At 44.8% G+C, this 19,880-nt stretch overlaps 1 protein-coding gene across 8 annotated transcripts; it reads right to left on the bottom strand.

Annotated features, from left to right (window-relative positions):
* Window positions 1-5,126: 5,126 nt before the first annotated feature.
* LOC122153436 (cytosolic carboxypeptidase 3-like) lies at window positions 5,127-19,139 on the bottom strand. 8 transcript variants are annotated; one of them, XM_042792709.1, is made up of 6 exons: window positions 18,788-19,136; window positions 18,547-18,626; window positions 17,351-17,414; window positions 13,153-13,221; window positions 11,920-11,977; window positions 5,127-5,791 (listed from the first exon to the last, which is right to left on the bottom strand). In XM_042792709.1, exons 1-6 carry the CDS (start codon window positions 18,857-18,859, stop codon window positions 5,715-5,717), a joined length of 420 nt encoding a protein of 139 aa, XP_042648643.1. In that variant the 5' UTR covers window positions 18,860-19,136; the 3' UTR covers window positions 5,127-5,714. The 8 variants fall into 8 exon arrangements, 6 of the variants coding, with proteins under 6 accessions (XP_042648643.1, XP_042648642.1, XP_042648645.1 ...); XM_042792708.1 differs by having other exon boundaries at window positions 17,351-17,417; window positions 18,788-19,126; XM_042792711.1 differs by lacking the exon at window positions 5,127-5,791 and adding an exon at window positions 7,704-7,819 and having other exon boundaries at window positions 17,351-17,417; window positions 18,788-19,124.
* Window positions 19,140-19,880: the final 741 nt, after the last annotated feature.

Here is a 19,880-nt window from a genome sequence, read left to right as displayed (position 1 = left end):
AGACCTGTGATTGCCACGCTCCTCACTGTTCTCTCGGACTGCCTGGCAAACCCGGCTCCCTGCGCTTCTCCCAGAAATGTGGACTGACTTCAGTGCCCTCTTGCAGGCTTCTGCTTTGTGCTGAAAACCAGAGAAGTGGCATCAGGAAGGGGCATCACAGCACTGGCCACCCGGGTCTGCACAGAGGCACAGACACAGGGCAAGGAGCTGAGACCTTGGCTTCAAGCTCAGCTTTCAGCTTGAGGCTCTGCAAATAACCCCTTTCCTGCCTTTGCCAGGCATTATCTCCTGTGAATCAGTTACTACCTTCCCTCAAGAAGTTCAGAAAGTTGGTCCTGCTCTCTCCCCTTCATTGCCCATTACCTGGTGGTATATCATTCCGATGCCCTGTGTGTCCCAGGCCATTAACCCCACAGCCACTGGTGGATTTGGTACAGCCCCTGAGTTTTAGCGTGTCAAGAGAGACCTCACTCAATCTGTACCCAGTGCCTGGCTGCAGTGCTGGTGACTGGAGACCCTTCAGCAACCCCCTCCCTCTCCCTGTCTCCCCGGATTCTTGGGAATGGGGCACCTATGTTTAATGTGCACAGGGATGAAACTTCTCTGTCCCAAACTTCTCCTCCTCCACACAGTCATAGCCAGGAGGAGCATGTGCGCAGCGCGGAAGGGTGTCACAGTGTCCAGACACTGACCTATCTCCTTCCTCTGGTCAGTACCTCACTTCTTGTAGCTTCCCTTGGAGGTCTTCACAACATGCTTCTGGAAAGACTGGAAGGTCGCACCGAGGATGTCCATTGCTCTGAATCTACAATGAAGACACAGATGACCAGGAAAATATCCATGCTCGGGCCCAGAGTGCGCTACAGAATGAGACCTCACACATGTTATTTCACCAGGGTTTGTCTGTACACGTGCTCTCCCTGCAGTCAGGCATTGCTGCTCTTCTCCCTGTCCTGCAAGGGCTCACGCCTGCCCACTGTTCTCCCTGCCATCCTGCCTCACAGCCCTCAGAGGGAGAACAAGCTGTGCTTGGAGGGGGGGCTCTTGATTAGCTGACCAGCTCCCCAGGGATTTCTGTCAGTGCTCAGAGCTGGGACTAGTACAGCCCAGCTGGCTCCCGGCCCTGCCCACCCACCAGCCCTTGCTATCCTGTTTCTGTAGACTGGTTTCCTAAGGAAGGCAGGCTTGCTGAAACATGGGCATTTGTTCAATCATCTCATGTTACCTTTTACTTACCTCCACCTCCATAAAGTAGAAAAGCAATTAAAAATTGTCCTAGTTGCACATGCTTACTAGAGAGGGGACAGAGAATTAAATTCCTAGCAGGTTCATGGAAATATATGGCAGGGGTGGAGGACGGCCACCTCAGAGACCCTGTGCTGCTATGTGATCTCTGCCTGTGTGAGAGCCTGGGGAAATCCCGTGGTATTTCTGTCCTCTCCTCTGTTTGAGGCTGGTGTCTGTAAGGACTGATTTTCTCTTCCCAGCAATGTCCCTCCGTCCACTCTGCCAAATTGCAAGCAGATTTGCCCTTCAGCCTCCTGCTGCCTCCCCAGCAGAGCCCACCAGGTAAATCCCTGTCCCCGGGTGTGACTGTGACAGGGACCGAAACGCGCCTGGTGTGGGTGCCCTGTGCCAGCTGGGGCAGAGAGCGCACGGCTGGCCTGGAGGTGACGTACGGTTTGGCAATGGAAGCTGAGACCTGGCGCCCTGCCACCAGCACAGCCACAGGCACGGCATTCGTGAACCCTGCAGCTCGGCCAAGAGGCTGGTTTGGAGGCAGCCTGGCTGAGAAGCAGGAGATAAACAGGAAGGAGCTGTCTAGCTGGGGCTTTCTCAGACATCTGCAGCCTCCCCTCACCTCTGAGGAGGCGCCTGTGCCTTTGGATGAGTCTGTGGCTCTGCCTCAAAGGTGCAAGAAAGAGGAACCCAAGCGCCTCACAGCGAGCCCCTCAGGGCAGGCATCACGGGAAGCACTGGACTTCACCATGGGAGAGCTCTGTGCTTCAGCCTCCTGGGCAGAGAGGGGCTCCATGTGCGTGGCTCAGGAGCTCCCTGGGGTGTCTGTGTGTGAGATGGGGCTCGTAGAGACCCTCTGTGCTGCTGGGGCTGCAGGGCCCTTCCCTCTGCTGGCTTGTAGGCAGGTGAGCACCTTCCCAGGCTGGGGCTGTGCCTTCCCCGCAGCGAGCTGCTGGCTGAGTGCCTGGGCCCCTCTGTGCAGACACAAACATCTTTGTGGAGCTGCCGGACCCCACTGCAGTGAACACGCTGAATGTAAAGGGGTGAGGGAATGGGCATTTTCTCTTGCACTGAAGAGCCCCCCAGAATACTTGGCTTTCTTGCATCCCCCCTCCCTGGCTGCTGGGGGGAGTAATGCTGTGCAAGAGCAGTGGGAAAGGAAGGCAGCTTTGGACTTGGCACCTTTCCTTCAGGCCACCTGCTCCCCCCACCCCCCAAGGATCCCTCTTTCCCCCTCAGGCAGGATCAGCTGTGGGGAAACCACAGGTGAAGAAAGGCTGCTGACAGGCTGAGGATTGCTGGCAAACAGAAACCAGCCAGTGGCACATGGACCACAGGGCAGAAAAACCGCCCCAAAAGGTGCTACAGCTGGAAAGGGACCTGCTCCCTCCCAGACATTTGCACCCTGCAGCACCACCTCTCTTGTCAGCTCCCCCTGATGCCAGTGGCATTAAAGAGGTGAGGGACCCGGTGGAGGATACTTACGGATTGCCCATCTGCGTGGGTGAGGAGCTGAAACACGCTGAAGAGGGCTGAGGTGCCGCCCTGGTGAGCTGAGCTGGTCTGTGGCTGCTGACAGGTCCCGTGCTAGCTGGGTTCTGACACCACTGCTCCTGTTACGTGACTGGCAGCTGCCTCCTGCTTTCTGTTTCGATTTTGAGGGTCACGGGAGCCTGATGCGGTGATCTGATACTGCGTCATCTGAATATGACTAAGAAAACAAGCTGAGCTCAGCCCCCACCGTCCAAGCGGGGGGCAGGCTTTCTCCTGGCTGTGCTAATCAACATAACTGACTGGGCTAAGCTCACCCAGGAGAATTGGACTACTGGAGTGGCTTGGGTGTCCGTGGGGGCTGAGATGAGTTTGTTTTGTTTGGACATTTCTGTAGAGGTAACTGACTGTCCCAGTGCTGACTCCAGTACCGCAGCACTGTTGGAGTTCACTGAGCACTTGGCCCATCCTGCACATTGAGCGCTGCTCCCCTCCCTCTTCTTCCCACGCTCGGCTTTGCCCGAGCTCCCCCTCACCCACTGACACAGTGCCTACGCAGGCACAGCTCTGGAGAAGTGGCAAGCTGCCTGCTGCAACAGGAAACCTGTGGAACCTCGAGTGATGTGAGGGGCAAAACTCTCCTTCCTTTAGTCCTCCTGGACAGATCCAGAACCATTTATTTGTCCTGTCCTATAAGCAGCCTTGGTGGTGGGTCTGTTAGAGGGGTGTGTTGAGGGGTGATACATGTGGGACACCTAGCCATGAAGGTGTTTACAGAGTCCCACATAGTAGTTTCACATTTAGGCATGGTCTGGAAACCTCCAGCTGGTACATACGTCGTGAGCCTGTAATATTTACACTCACACCCAAGAGCACAAGGGTGAAAGGAAATATAGGAGGAAGCCCTAAGAGAAGCTCAGTGGATAGAGCCACCAGACAGGGTGACAGTGGGGAGGTGCCTTCCTATCTGGCTTGTGTGTGTGGAGTAATTTTAGCGTTGAGAAGGACAAGGATATGGATCGAAGTGGTCCAGATCATAGATGGCTTGGGCAGGGGTTATGGTGAGAGAAATCAGGGGTGGGGGTGGAAGGCTTGCAGCAAATAAAGCCTAGTGTGCCACAGGTGCTGAGCTGAATATGGTGAATGGTGGGAACACAGAAGGAAGCCTTGGGGCTGCATATAGCTGAGATCTAACATTGCGGCTGCTGGCTGGGCAACTGAGGTATGAACCGAGACCACTGAGGCGAGACCTCTGTTCCAGTGAGGAAAAGTGCACTGACAGGAGGCATGTTTGTGCTCTCAAGAGGGTTGGTCACGCAGTTTTGCCTCATGCCGATCACTTTTCTGTTGTTCAGGAAGGAAATGGGTGTGTGATTTGGATCTGGTGATCGGCCAACTCCTTAGCTGACCTCAGCACCACAGGGGAGGTTGCCGTTTGGCTGCCACAATCGTGAGGCACAAGCAGCTCTTTCACAAATATCCTCACTTCTCATTGGGGTCCTGTTTGCTGGAGCAATCAGGATGACTGCTGCAGTGGGTCTGCTCCACCATGCCACAGCACTTCGCCCTCGAGCCACTGTCCTCCTAGATGGGTGTCTGATCCCCTTCCTATCTCCTACGCCTCAGCTTTCATGAGTGTGATTAGATGGCCACACATCCTGGCTTTAGGCTTTGCACACCCCTCCATCTCCCTGGCCTTCTATGCACAGTTCAGAGAAATAAATACACCATTTGGGAATGTTACTTTTGGAGTGTGGCATCTTCCTGGCCAGAGCTGGTTGCCTGATTGTGCACCTATGGCAAAAGTGCTCCTCAGTGTTTCCTGAGGAGCCTTGTGTCTCCTCCCCTGGAGGGTCTCGGTCTCTGCTGCTTGTAATGCCTCCTGGGATGCCAAGGCTGCCAGCAGGGAGAGGCACAGTCAACCTCTGGCTCAAGACTTGCCCCTGGTACCACTGATGTTCTTATTCTAGAGTCCTCCTTCCACATCTTTGGCAGCCTCTCTGGTGGGTAGTTCCCTTGCCATCTCCTTCCAGGCATTTGGGCAGGGACGGTTGTGCCTGAAGGCTGGGCGGGATGCATTCTGCCCTGCTCTTCTCCTTCCTAGGGACATTTCACAGGTGTCCCCTGGCTGCCCCTTTGGCTTCAGATGCTCAAAGTCTATCTGATGATGGAGCAGTTGGGGAGGCTAGGTGTGATGGGTGTGGGGTGGTGTAATGGGAGAGCCGACTTGTAACTCCCCAAAACAGGGGCTGAGAAAAACAGCCTGAGAAAGAGTTAAGGGATGGAGGGGGAGCAGAGGCCCTCCAAGCTGAGGAATGTCTCAAACACTCGCAAGTTCTGAAACTATAGTCACGGGGTGGGTAATGTGGAGGCTGAAGCTGGATAAGGCGGCCTGATTAGCACAAGATGCAGCTGGAGGAGGGAGCCTTGTGGAGGCAGGACAGTTCTGCCCTGGTGCCTCTTGTAAAGGTGCAAGGGCCATCTGTCCAGTGAATGACCTTTGCTTTATTATCCATGAAAGGTATATTAAAGTTGACACCCCTGAATATGCTAATGAAGATTAACAAGATCATGCTAATTATATCATCCCATGAAGTACCTTCCTACTCCCCCATACATGTGATATGTAGGTATGTGGGTTGCCCTGGGGGACGGACCCAAGGAAAGTGTGTATAAATTGAGGGGGGGTGAGGAGTGAGATGTAGAAAGAGAAAAGAAGACCAGAAGAAGAAGAAGATGGATGCATTCCCTGATGAACTCAGATGGGAACAATGCAGGACCCCGGACTGGTGATCTCTATTTCTCTATTGTCTCTCTCCCTCTTTTCTTTTTCTCCTTTTCCCTTATTACCAATAAGTAACACAAGGCATACTATATATACTTAGCCAATTATCACATATCCAATTAGTACATTGTGGGAAATTAATAAATGTCTGTATGTGGACTTTGAAACCTGTCTCACTGTTGTCCACTCCATTGGGGATTTACGAATCTAACTCACTTGTCTCCCTCATCTGAGCAGGACGTGACAGGTAAGCAGGGGGATGATCATCAACGTGTCCTATGCAGAAAGAATGGGAGGGAGAGGAGGAAGAGATCAGGGCTTCTAAACATGTGTGCCTGGAGGTAGGAGAGATCGGATGGAGCGTCTGGGCTGCTGGGGCCTGGTGACTGTGGCTGGGAAAGGAGAGCACTTCCCAGGAGCCAGCTTCCACTGAATTAATGTACAATCGTTTCTTCCTGGAATTGTTTCTTGAAATAGAAATGTAATTTCTCATGTGTGTTAAGGAGATGTTCTCACGGCTTTACAGTGGAATGAACGGCTCTGCAGCTCTTGATTTCTTGTGGTGCAGTTGAAGCACACACAGCAACACTGTTAGCAGTTCTATTAATACTAGCAGTCACAAGTAAAGCATGAGATGAGCTTGGACTTTCAAAAGTGTTTTGCTTATTTTAGCCTGCTGTTTTAAATGATATTATACTTGCTTCCCAGAAGCTGGTCACGACCCGGGTACTCCTTCCTGGGGGAATCTCCACAGCAGAACTCTGTTCCCTCTAGTTACTCAAAAGCCCTCTCAGCTATAGCTAGTACTGGCCCATTGTACCAGAATTCAGGGATTCCTGTGGGAGTCCTTAGACTGGAGAGAAGAGAGGCTGGAGTTCATATTCTTCTACACTGTTTAGAAATCACTTCTATTCAGAAGAAATTGTAAAATGACTATTCTTTTATCATCTGTAATCTGCTGATGACTAAAAAGAAATAAATCTCAGTGAAACGAGACCAACTCTAGGCTTTTCTTCCTGTAGCAGTCACGAGGAGGTTGCTGGCAACCCAAGAGCTGGTGTCCAAGGCAGTGCAAAGCTCAATGGCTTAGTACTGTCTGCATACGTGCTGCATTTAGGATTCCACGAGGCTGAACCCTAATCCCACAGGGTATTAGATGTGAGGCTCCCAGAACTCATTCCCCAGGACCAGCGCCCACCTGGCTGCAGCCTTTAGCATGCAAGGTGCCCTTCTCTACCATACCTGGATCCAGTTCTAGCCCTGACAGAAGGATGACCCACTCGCCTCTGGGAGGCTTTGTAATAATGACTTGTGCCTATGTGTCTAATTTTTTGGTTTTTTATTACTGTATTTGTCTTGCTGTAATGCAATATGATTTTTCCTCTGGTTTCTTAGACAGTGCACAACAGAGGGGATGTATGGAGTATTTCCTTCCAGCGATACATTTTAAGTGTTTGGCAAATTCTCTCTTCTTGCAGATACAAATAATTTAGGTTTTATTTATTATTGCCAATGCTGGCTCAGCCCCTTTCAAGTCCTCAAAATCTGATGGCCCCGATTTTGCAGCAATAGGTTCCAATGTATGGATTAAAATGGAGCATGCTCTAGAGACAGAGATGAAGTAAAGAGAAGCAGCCCACTGACTTGCTTACCAGGCAATCCTAAATCTTAGGAAACTTAAAGGAGACAAAACTCAGTACCTGTCTTAAGCAGTATATTTTTCTTCTCTTCTCCCAAATGTTTGTACAATGCTATACACATTAAGAAAATGCAAACTATGCCAGTATATGACTGTAATGAATAAAATATTACTCAGGTGTGTAAGAATACATAAACGGCAATACTGATTTAGGCCAAGGGGCCCCCTATCAACAGCACCCCGCCTCCAAGGTGACCGTGTGTGGACGGCCAGGGGAAAGCAGGAGCAGAACAAACACATGGAATATTTTTCCCAAGCACTCTCCTCGATTCTCACTCTTTTCATCAGAGAAGATTTCCCAAGCCGTATGTGTTTATTCAAAAACTCCCAGTGGTCTAGCTATAGGGTACATGTCCACCTAAATCTATGTACATTTTTCGCATCCATATGACATCTTTTAGCAAAGAGTTCCACAGACTATTTGTGTACAGATTTTATGTCAAATGTTTTTGAGTGTAACATGTATTTTGTTTTTTTGGTGAAAGGAGAGAATGATTTTTGTGGCTTATGACTCCAGTTTCTCTACTATGATCAAGGAATGGTGGCTTCAGCTGCTCAGGGAGTAATCCCTCTCCTCGAGAATCTCAGGGAAACTTCCAAATATACTGAAGAAGGAAAAAAACCCACAATGAAACATTCAAGTTTTGTCTTGGCCATTTCAGATTCAGTCACTGGCTGAGACTTGATACAGTCACTGTTACGGTAAGTAGAGTTGCAGTAAGCAGACATCACTGGACATCAAGTCAATTATTCAGATGACTCGTTGTGGGGATTAACACCTTCATATGGAGCAGATTCCAACTCACATGCCCACCTCCCCTTCTTTATCAATTGCCTAATAAAGGCTATTTGGGGATAAAGACCATCTAGGTAGCCCCCACTGAAATTGTTCCAGTGTGCATAAAACTGTAAATTGGGAAGGGGAGGTGCCAAGGGCAACATGATTATTTTGTTTTGGTATGCATGCAGCTCAGCTGAAGAACATGTTCTCACTCCTAGTGTCTGCTCCAAGGAAAACAACTGTTTGTCATTCAAATGACACTGGCCTAGAGTCATAACAGACACTTCCAGAGCACAAATCCTATGTCGAGCCCCACTGGTCAAGCAACATGGGTAAGAGTGGGAGAGGAGAGTCGGGGCCACCCGCGTGACCTTGGCAGGCGGTATGTGCTCACGAGTGGCTCAGCTGCTGGTGCTCGCTGCAGGGTGGCCAGCTGCCTCGGAACGAGGTGTCCTGGGGCACGAGCAGTGCCAGCACCCAGGGAAACTGGAAGTGAAGCAGCACGGCAGCCTCTGCAGCGGTGGTGCCACTGCATTCAGGCAGCAGCTGAAGAGGGGCCCCAGTGCAGGGGAGGTGAAAGTACCAGAGTGACAGCAACCTTTGGGCTAGAAATTGTTTCAGGTACATATCTAGCACCTGCCTTCACTACATGCCCTGCTGATAAGACACCTCTGAAAAAGCAGGAGGAGGGAAAAAGTGTTATAAGGTGTTTTACAGGCTGCGGGATAGTACTCCAGTCCAGGTCCGAAAAACACAGTAACAAAACAAGGAGCCAGGACTTTTTTTTTTTTTTTTTTTTCTGTTCTTTCCCTTTCTCTAAGCAAGTCAACTTCCAGAAAAGCCTAGAAGAACATGATCTGTTACATTTTAACCTTTGCAGGTGGTACACAGTGACTTGGAACTAACAGCTGCAGCTGGCGAAGGGAATGCTTTGAAGTCACCCAAGATTGCAAAAGTATTAAAAAATGCATTCTTTATTAATCTCCTCTTTGGCAGCCAAGCCCTCATCGGTCGTAACACTTAAATGTACTCAACTGTACAATTACCTAAAACTGTGTTTAAACTGTATTTAACTGGACTGCCTGTCCCTCAGAAGCCAATTACAGCTGGAATGATTTGTGCCCAGACTTCCAGGCTGGCAGAGGAGGACTCACTTTTAACTTAATCTCTCCCTTCCTTGTGCACGCGGCTCACGTATCTTCTTTCTCAAGACACAGATCTCCGGCACGTCGGCAGGTGGGACAGCCCCAGCGCTGACGGCAGGTGACGACCACATCTCCTCAAGCGGCCAAACCACCGCCGCAGCCCCGGCCCCCGGCCTCCCTCTCAGCATGACCCGAGCCGGCAGACGCATCTTCCCGGCCGGCCGCGGCCCCAGCTGCCTGCAGCTGCCTTTAATCCATGATTAACGGGTGAGATGAACCAGGTCTGACAGTGTACGGGGAGGCATGTCCCTCGGCCATGAATAATATTTACAACGTTCTGAAGCTCCTTTTATTCTAAGCGAATAGGTTCTTTGTGCAGTTGATACTGAATGTCATTAGTAATATTCAACCTTCCTGGCCAAAATAAAGGAGGGAAGGCAAAACACAGGAAAACCTTCCAGTTATATTTACACAGTTTTAAGAAATACATTAAGAACATGGGATACGCTCCTGTGAATCAATGAATCCAGTCCTCTCCTATCACAGGCACATTCTTCCTACAAACCCTTTCACAAACCAAATATTAATACGTTAGTTTTCTAGCTACCACACTACTTTGTTTTAATTTCTTCTGGCTAAGTTCTCCAAGACAAAACCAAAGCAGTCATAAGGTAGCATAGCTCTGGGTGCATGTCTGAGAAAAACAAGACAGGAATTTAGATCCAAGCACAAGGTCATTACTAAAACACACTACTACAGCACGACATCGTTAGATTTTCAGCACCTGAAGTGTGAAAATGACATGAATAAGGATCATCCTGAGAATAAATTCCAGTATCCTTAATGTAGGCAGAGAATAAGTAATATGTTCTCACATTCTACTGTTTAGCTGATTTATCATAGCTCCCTATGAATCTATAAAACTCACAGATTTATATTAAACCACAGATAGTATGTATGATTGCTTTAATATTTCTCATCCAGTCCTCACTGAGGAATTCTAGATCTCTGCTCATGAAAACATCGACTGAAGTACTGTTCTGTATAATTTGCTGACATGACATCTGGAAATGATTTTAAAGCTTTTATATCAATGAGAAGAATCCTTTTTTTTTTTTTCTTGTTGCAATTCTTGGAATATTTCATGAAGCTTGTTTAACCGTGTAGGAGATGTCAGAGCTGAAGAGAAACGTACTATTGGTTTTGCAAAATGTTGCCAATAATGTGAGCTGTAAGAATCTAAGAAAAGTGACACAATGCTGTAATTAACACTGCTAGGAGTTGTTTATTTGAATAAATAAAAATTGTAATAATGGCTAAAATCAATTAATACTGACTTATGGCACTGTGGGATGAGGACAGGTAGCTTTCTATTCAGGACATTTCACTTTGGTACTTTCTTCATAGATTAACTTGTTGATTTTCTATGCTTGATAGTGGGCTGTTTCATGGCTTTGTGGGTATCTGTGAAGCCACAAAGTTTGACACTAAGCATAAAAAATTCTATTCCTTTTCTGTACTCTGTCCACAGCAATGTTTTCTATTAAAACTCTACCAAAAACTCTACCTTAAACTCTTGGATTGAATAAACTCTACATCCCTGTAAGAATCCTATTCTGTTTTAATGTGAAACATTAAAATTGTAAGTTTATGAAAACCAGGCTTTTAAGGCCTGAAAGAACCACAGATCATTTCAATACTCGTTTTGCCTATTATGAAACACAGGCTAGCAATTTCATTCAGTTTTCTGTGGGCCCTGGTGTAGACTGTGTGTTTGACTGAAGCAGGACAGAGAACCCACTACATCTCCTGGAGTTTGCACTAATGGGTGCTCTGATTCCCTGCCAAAACATGCACCTCTGATTTCTAATGCAAATTTGACTGTTATCAACTGCAGTCACAGCTTCTCATGCTTTTTTTTTGATGAACTGAAGCTATCTCTGCTACTTTCAGCTACTCTAGTGAAGAACATTGTCATATTTTAGGTGACAATTTTCATCCCATAAAGTCCCATTTCATTATGAAGTGGCTGAACACTCTTAAGTGTCACAATAAGAGGTTGTCTCCAGTTCTCACATACTTTGAGGGGTCCTCGTTTGCATTCTTCTTCTGAAAAAAATTCTTTAAAGTAATGATGACACCAGAAGTAGTCAAAGTAATTCAGTAGTAGTCTAAACGAAGTTCTACAAATCAAGATAGCTTTTCCCTCCTATTTTCACATAGGCAAAAACTGTGTTTGTCCTTCTGGCGCACTATGAAGAGAACTCATGTTGAGCTGCTTGTTCACTTTGACACCTAAATCTTTCCCGGATTTCCTTGTGCTTGCAATGACACAAGTCCACCAGTTCTGTTTCCTCAGCCTCCACATTTGCTTCTTTCATTTTGTCTGTACTGAAACCAAAAAGTTCTGGTTGATGACTATTTTCCATTGGATTTGGGTTGCCTTGTTTAACTTCAATGGAAGTTTTCTCCTCTGTTCTCTCTGAACCAAATAAGCACATTATTACAAATGTGCGTGCCCTACTGCCAAATATTTTTTCACCTCAGGTTCAGTTTTTCTTCGGTGAGACCATTCCCAATCAGTAAAGCTGAGTGTAATAATGTGAAGACAGTTTAAACTAAAGAAAAATGAGCTCTTCCAAATGGTGAGACTGAGTGAAATCCCAGTCAAAGGACTCTGTACTTATCTTTTTGGGACATACTCTTTAATGAGGTTTGAGATTACAGAAAAAAATGGCTTACTGGGATTTTAAGAATCAAAGTAACATATAATGTTTACCTTTTTTCACTGGGTCAAGTACCTGAAATATCTTATGTTGAGTTTCAGTGCCTTGAGTCTGTGAAACAGAATAGAAACACGAACAAATTATTAATATTATTAAGTTCCAGAAGATTGAATGACAAAAAGGTATTATCATCTTTATGATAAGGCACTTCATGGCCTGTTCAATGAGTGTACACTAGGTTAGGACAGGGAAGCTTGGTAAGGGTTCAATAACTAGTGGGAAAACAGGTAACATGTAAATATCAGGCTTTTCCTTTTTCTTTCTTTTTTGCCCCCCCCCCCTTTTTTTTTTTTTTTTTTTTTTTTTTTAAGCAGAAGGAAAGCTAGGCATTTAGTATTTGGCCTGATTTTCAAAAGCTCAGAAAACTCAGCAACTTGTGTTCATTTGGCAAATTGTTGGGTGCTCAGCATTATAAAAAAACTATTTAAGTTAAATTCCTTTCCATGAAAGTAGGAACATAACATGTTTTCATCTAGGATTTTTAAATGTTTGTCAGCTACAATGAGGCACACATTTTCTAAATAGCATGAACAGCAATAATGAAGAAGTAACATTCGAAAAAAAGCTTAGATGTTATACCAACTATTCTGACAACAACCCTTTAGTAAACTTAATCTCGTGGTGGTTGCTAGGCCAGCTAATGCTGAGTACCAAATCACACACTCTGAATGGCAGGAAGGGGCATGATGCAACTTTACAAATATTGCCAGCACAAGTATTTCAGAGCTGGGGCTTGGTAATGATCTCAAAGTTAATTAAAAAATTTACTGCCTGTTTCCCTAGAATGACCTGTGACCTTTCCCTTTCACTTCTCTTCACAGCACTCTACTGGACTGGAAAACACAACAGAAAATGTTTTAATGGACTTGGTAAAAATCTTACTCAATGACATGAAGTGAAACAGGTCCAGTTGAGGGAGTGAGGTGTTAGTAGTTTTGGAGAATGAAGAACAGCTGGTAAAATCTCTAGCTCCAAGGCACGTTCCTTAACAGAAAGATCTAAATGTATCAAACTATATTCATGAGACAGAATTTTACCATTTTTTCCTGCCCCAGACTTGTTGGTGTTGATACTTCATTCATACATGAAACAGACAGTAAAGAGCAATGGGCATTCTAGGTCAGCAGCTTTTGGTGACAAAATTGTTTGCCAACAGTGGTTGAATATATCAGTCTCTGGTCAGAAAGAGAGCACAATATGTTTCTACTGGGATGAAGAATACTCACATTTTTGCTTTCATGACTTCTGTTCTTAGCAATGCCGTGAAACTGTTTTCCTGATGTTTTGTTTTTTTTCTGCACAGAAAATAGTATATAACCATTCTGATTCATGAGGGAATATTATAGTTACAAAATAAAAAAAGCCAAAACAGTTGCAAATAAACATGATAATCACAATGCCAGAAGGAACACATGTAAGCAAGCTGCTCAAGATTGAATTCCTTATGCTGTTCTGTTCAGCAAACATTTATGAACCTGAACACAAACATATCATATTGACAAGGGACCTCACTTCCTACTCAATAAGGCTTGTTTATTTTTAGTCTGGGAACCTGGACAGCCATGCTTTCTCAGTAGTAATAATTCCTTATGCTCTGTTTTTCCACTGTTGGGGTTTCTGAAAAGAAACACTGACATAAAATGCAAAAAGCTTGGGAAGCACTGGTCCACCTACTGAACCAAGGAAAATATTAACAAAGCAGTCAGGATTATAATGTTTATGTACATAAAAATAATATTACCCATCACAATATTAATGTGAATTAATTATTCTTTCCAAATGACAGTTTGCTTTCTCTAGGCAATATGAACAGTGATCCTATTTTACATCTGAGGGCCATATAGTTTTCTAGGCTGAACATCAGCAAAGTGCAGTTAAGGGCTACATACAGTTCCAGCACGAATTTCTATCAAAAACTCTACTGAACCTGTGATGTTCCTTGCTAGTCACCTTTTTCAAATGCCTTTAAGAACTTCCATCAAGGACAACAACAGAAATTTTGGTAAGTCTTTTGATCTAATAACCTTAAATAGTCCCTGAAGTCGATCCACATGGGAAAAGAACAAAAGAAAGAAACTTCTTCTTGTAGGAATTGCAAGGTACTGTTCTTTCAAACTCATTGGATAAACTGTTGTTACTTTCTTTACATAGGAACAACATCACTCTGACCTGTTTTGCTCCTAGTATACATCCAGAAAAAGCACCTGAATTCACTGCATGAAAGATGCATGAATGCAACTCATACAATTTCACTGCATGAAAGATGTTTTTGCCTATGTTTCAGCACAGAAATTACAGAACAGGACCTAGTGAAGATCCACTTAACTAATAGTTTTGCAATGTATATCAGTGTTTATAGGTATAGGCAGGCATAGCCTTGCAGAATCAGGCTTTTAGGTGGCTAAAGTTGTGGTCAGTCCTCAACATGCTCATCCTCTCCTACAAGAGGCATGTGATGGGATGGGCTCTGTACCTAGAAGGATCTCTGCTGCAGAAGGCTCCTCTTCATTGTTTATTAAATTACTAATTTCTAAAGTGTAGTCACTTTTATAATAGAGAGGTTTGAGTAACCACTGAGATCTCCTAACGGCTTCCTGCTTCTGAAGGAAAAAACCTCTTTTCCTTGGTCCTGCCTCTCCCACTCCAAACTCTGCCACTTTGGACCCTGTTCCTAGCTACTGTTTTTCTCCATCTCTTAAACTGGCTCTGATGCGCCAAAAAAAAAAAAAAAAAAAAAAAAAAAAAATCTCTTGTGTGAGGTGATTTAACTCATTAACCCAGCAGAAATCCATCTCATTTTTTTTGCTGGGTTTGTTTCCTATCAGATTAGTGCGTTAAACCAGGTCATGGCAGGGACTGAACATAAGAGGGATATAAGTGGAAGGCGTACACAGCAAAGAATGTGGCAGGAGGAGAGGATGGAGGACAGCAAGTGGTTGTTACATGACCCATCACATCATGTGAAAAGTCTGTTGGGACAAGGAATATACTAATCCATTATTTAGCACAGATCCTGAAGTAATTAAGCTTTAACAAATGCTTTTGTGTGGATTCTGTATGGCTCTCCTCAAGTGTTTCTAGGAAGGCATCCCTGCCCTTCTTTGTTCTTGGATGTTTCTTTTTTGTTTATCACGAAGCAAGTTTACCAGTTTTACAGACTAAACTAAATGGACAAGAAACAGTACTCTAACTTTTTGCAGTGGTCTTCTGTGTTTGTCTGGACTTCAGTTACCGAAAGCAGTGTTACACCCTTTCAATTATTTTTCCGAGTTTGAAAGTCCCCTGAAATCACAATTATCCAGCAGGGTTTCACATCTCCCATGTCATCTGGATAAATCTCATTATACTGCTTTTAATCCCAATCCTTGGGATGAATACCATGCAGAGATGTTTTGCAATAAGCAGTTATGAGAGTTATGTGGCAGCCTGCTCACTTTACAGCTTAGTCACAGACATCACGTGAACCCGCCTGCCTTGCTTGTATGTACCACTTAAAGACCACAAGGAAATGGATATCAGAAAAAAATAGAATCAATCTCACTGACTAGCATGGCGAGTGTTTAGACACAAACAAGGCTATTTTTAGCAAATGAAGTGGAAAGACTCAGAGTTTTAGGCAAATTTTTCTCAAGTTGCTAGTCCTCAGAGCTGCCAGCCCCATGTCACAGCCCCATGCACAGGCATACTGCCAGCCTGATGAGAGGAAGTGGGGCAAGAAAGCAAGAAGGTCTGAGAAGTACTAAAAAGCCCAGGATACTTGGTGTTAACCACAAAACATTGCTAACTTTACAGTCCATTTACCATTTTCATTCTAAAGTTTTCATGATTTTTTTTTTTTTTTTTTTTTAAATCCAGCACTGGGAAATGTGCCTATGTGGATTTACCATTCACGTATGAATAAACTCAAACCCAAACTTAACATTCTAAAACCAAACATGACAGAGGGTACATTAAGGAAAGAATATCTCAGTACTCATCCCTCCCCTGCATATTTTCACCAACCCTCTGCTACCAGTCCTGGTACCGTGCAAAAGAGACTTTTCATCCAACCCACTATGGTTGACCTTCTGTAACTGATATAGTCCTGGAAATACCATGGCATCAGTGGTGGAAATTCCTGCTTGGTTCTTTAGCACTGAAGAGAATAGGGGAAGACATTTCAAGCTGTGGGTAAACATTAAAAGCCAACACCACTCTCACAGCCCTTCCATCAGAAATTACCACCCCCCAGGTGAGCTGGGTGAGTGGAAAGCCTGTCTGGACTTCACCTTCCTGAAATACAAAACCCAGTAGCTTTGCTTAAACTCTGGATGACAGTGGGACTAAGTGGAACTGTAGGGCTTTGCACAAACATGTATTCTCCATATAACTCCTCCAGGGACAAATGCCTCCAGGGAGGGGCAGAGCACATAAAGGGATCTGTGGCAGCTTCCCTCACCACAGGTACACTCACCAGAGCTTATCTGACTGCATCGTGTTTCAAACTATCATCTCTGAAACGAGATCTAAAACTCCAAATCATGCAATTTGTCAACAAGCCCAGACATCTGAAATGCCTATCTGCATGTTTTGCAAATTGTTACAGGGGTCACTTCAGGTTTATACACTCTTAGTACACAGTCCTGGTACTAGTTTCCCCTTTTACTGTTTATTTACTGTATTTATGTCACAAACAGGAAGCAACAATTTACAGGAACTATTATTGTTGGCTAAAATTCATCCACAACCTTTCAAAAAGTGATACACTAACAAAAGTTTGTTTTGCTTATCTACAGGAAGCATCTTGAATAATATTATGGTAATCACAGGCACTAAAGAAATAAACACCATGTAAACAAGGACAAAAACCATGTTTCAACCTATTCTTTTCGGCAAAAAGTAAATACAGGTTTCAGGAAAATAAAATGTCTCATTGCCCTGAAGTGAAAGCACGTTCTTAAATCTGGGGCTACATTTGCCTAGGAGTTTAGAAGTAGGCAATGGTCCCACGCTGACAGCACTTAGCACCAGTATGATGACCTGCCTGCATGTGTGAGAAGAGAACACAGACCCTGAACACTCTGAACTGGGTATCTGCAAAGTATGGCTGACACTAGTGCACATGGGCACGGTACTCCTTCTGCTTAAAGCTGCTGCCCTCCTTCTCCTCACCCTGACCCTGTGTCTGTACTGCAGAACCTGACAGGTAGCAAGCCACCTTCTTTTGGAAGAAAAACACCACCTTCTGGACAATCGGGGTTAAGCTATAGAGAAAATGAATACTATTGCTCTGCACTGTTATTTGGACTGTATTTCTATTGACTATTGATTTGTTAATTACTATTCTGGTCCTAAGGTTCTTCAAAATAGAGCCTGTTCTGGTGATTCTTTCCCAGTGGCATTCAGGACAGATATGTAAACATATCAGAAAAAGTCATGGCGTACCTTGGTGCCTCGTTTTAGCTGGTATGCAGCAAGATCACAGGAGACTGGGCTGTCAGAAGTTTCGCTGCTGTGAAAGATGAGCATTGTTTTGTTTAATTTCCGAATTTGGTGATTGCAAACAGTATTTTGCAGCATTCATTCCAACCATTAGCAGGGGTCTTCTGTAGTAACCCTAGTTGTAGAGATGTAAATGTGTTCTCCACATGCCTGTCTTCCAGATCCACATTTTAGTTTACAGACCTACAGCTAACCTGCAAAAAGTGGGCATCATCATCTTAGAGAAAGCTTGGTTATTGAAAGAGATGTGATCTATCCACATGGCACCTCCTGCTTCTACCTAGGTTTCTTTTAGTTCTGCTTCACATACTTTCTCCCTCCCCTCCTAAATCCTTTCACAGAACATCATCCTCTTTGTTCCCAGCAAGCCTTCTCCTAGTTCTCTGATGATGCATCAATATCGTGTGTCTCTTCTTATGTCCCTGCAGTTCAGTACCACTTGTGAAGCTCAGCTCCTGACTTCTATACTCTGGGCACAGTTTGATAAGATAGATACAACCCATTAATGTTTCCTCCCCCCAAAAAAACGTACAAAAGTTTTATTCCCTAATAAATGACCACAGGGCCACAGCTGCTCATAACACATAAATGCCCACCTCTCACAAACTACCTGCACAACTGATCTTGCAGTCACTCACAGCCAGTACTGGCACAGGAGGAGCTGATCATGTTTAATAGGTGTATTTTTTGGTCATTGTAGATTCTTGCACTGCTACCAGTTACCCTGAACTTAACCCCTTAGGCTAAATGGAATCAGCCTAGTGTCTTCCATGGTTAATGAAATTAGGTTTACACAAAAGCAAACAATATACCTTGTATCGTGGCTAGATTGCTCTGCAGAATATAAGGCTGAAAAAAAGCATATCAATTTAAGTGATGCAGTAGACCAAGCTCTGTACCAATGCAGTTTAATTTCTCTTCAGGAAGACCATCTGGGGTAGGTACAGAGCTCTACTTCTAATAAACTGGCTATTAAGATTTGGATATAAGATTTGTATGCAATCTTTTAAGGAGTGTTAATTTAAGGAGTGTGACAAAAGTCTCATTTTAGTAACATTTCTAACATTTACTCTGGCAATCTTTATGAGGTGCAGAAAACATGTAATAAATTATGGCATATCTGAATAATTCTAAATTACCTGGAATCCCAGTCTAACACATCAGAATTCAGGACCTTGGAGTTCACCCTGGTTTGCTGTTTCACTATTTTCTCATGTCCCTTCAGGCACCGATAATAGTAAGAAACACCACAATTTTAGTTTACTGCTTAAAGAAAGGCATTATCAAATTTATTATTGCTACAACCCTATAGAGCATTATGTTTTGTCACAGCAGAATGAACTGAGGCAGGAAAAAAGGCCTAGGGGGAACTTTCCTTACCTCCTTGTTATGAACACAGCAGTTCAAGAGAGCATCACAGAAATGCTGTCCTATTGACTCCAAGTCTTTCATATCAAAGTGGGTGCTTTGTCTGCAGCCTGCAGCATCAGTATGAGCAAGACAGAAATGAAAACATCAGTCATCCTGCTGACTGCTAGTTATCTGTGATATTTCAGGATGGTGGCTGACTGCAAACTCACGTATCTTTCACCGACAGATGCTAGACAGGTCTATGACTGCTGGAGTTTTATACAGTTTGTATTGCAGATCATTATTCTATCTATATGAAAAAATTTATGCACAGAAGTGCGTAAGAAGTTCCCAAGCTGTAGTGCAGGTACAGCTGCAGGGTAGAAGTAGCTCCTTTAAGAAAAGTGTCTCTCTACAGGCAGAGCAGGCAGCCGCTTGTAAGGGCGGGCAGAGGCAACCTGGTACAGCGGCCCCTGGGAACCCTGCAGCAGGGAGCTGGGGAGCTTTGCTCACACCCTGAGCCAGCAGAGAGGGGAGAGCAGGGCCAAGGCGTGGGGGGGTGGTGTTGGCATTCTGTTTGTACAACTGTGAAAAGGACTCCATGGCCAGTTTTACTGAGGTGTCTTATGGGTTGGGATTTGGTGTGTGTATAAGCAGCTTGGGGCTTGTTTAAATATGACAGTTTAAATGTTTCCTGTAGCACATTTTCTCTAGTTCTGTTTCTAGAGAGGAGCCTTAGATTATATTCTGAGTCCTAGAACTGTTGTTAGTGTTTCGTGCCCTCTCTTGGCGAAGAGACAGGGCTGTGTGAGAAGGCAGGCCTGCAACCGAGGGAATATTGTTCCCATTCTGGCACCTGACCATGTGTTGCTGCTAACCCCAAAATGCCACCTGTGAAGGGCTGGTGCTGTAGCTTGTCTCTTTCTTTTCTTTTACTCTTAAAAAGGAAGCTGTCTGTGCAGTTGTTCTGATGCTTTTTTCTGCTTTGTAGAGTTTATTTCCTGCTTGCTTATAGATTCTTCTTTCTGAAATATATGTGTATTCAGTAGCAAATCAGGCTCCGGAGTGAGAAGGATCTGGCTTGCTTAATTTTCTTTGATAATGCATCCCTCCATGGTTTTAC

The sequence above is a fragment of the Tyto alba genome, unplaced genomic scaffold, assembly GCF_018691265.1.
Source record: "Tyto alba isolate M040663 unplaced genomic scaffold, T.alba_DEE_v4.0 Super-Scaffold_2, whole genome shotgun sequence".
Classification (NCBI taxonomy): Eukaryota; Metazoa; Chordata; class Aves; order Strigiformes; family Tytonidae; genus Tyto; species Tyto alba.
This window is presented reverse-complemented; position numbering and strand designations above follow the sequence as displayed.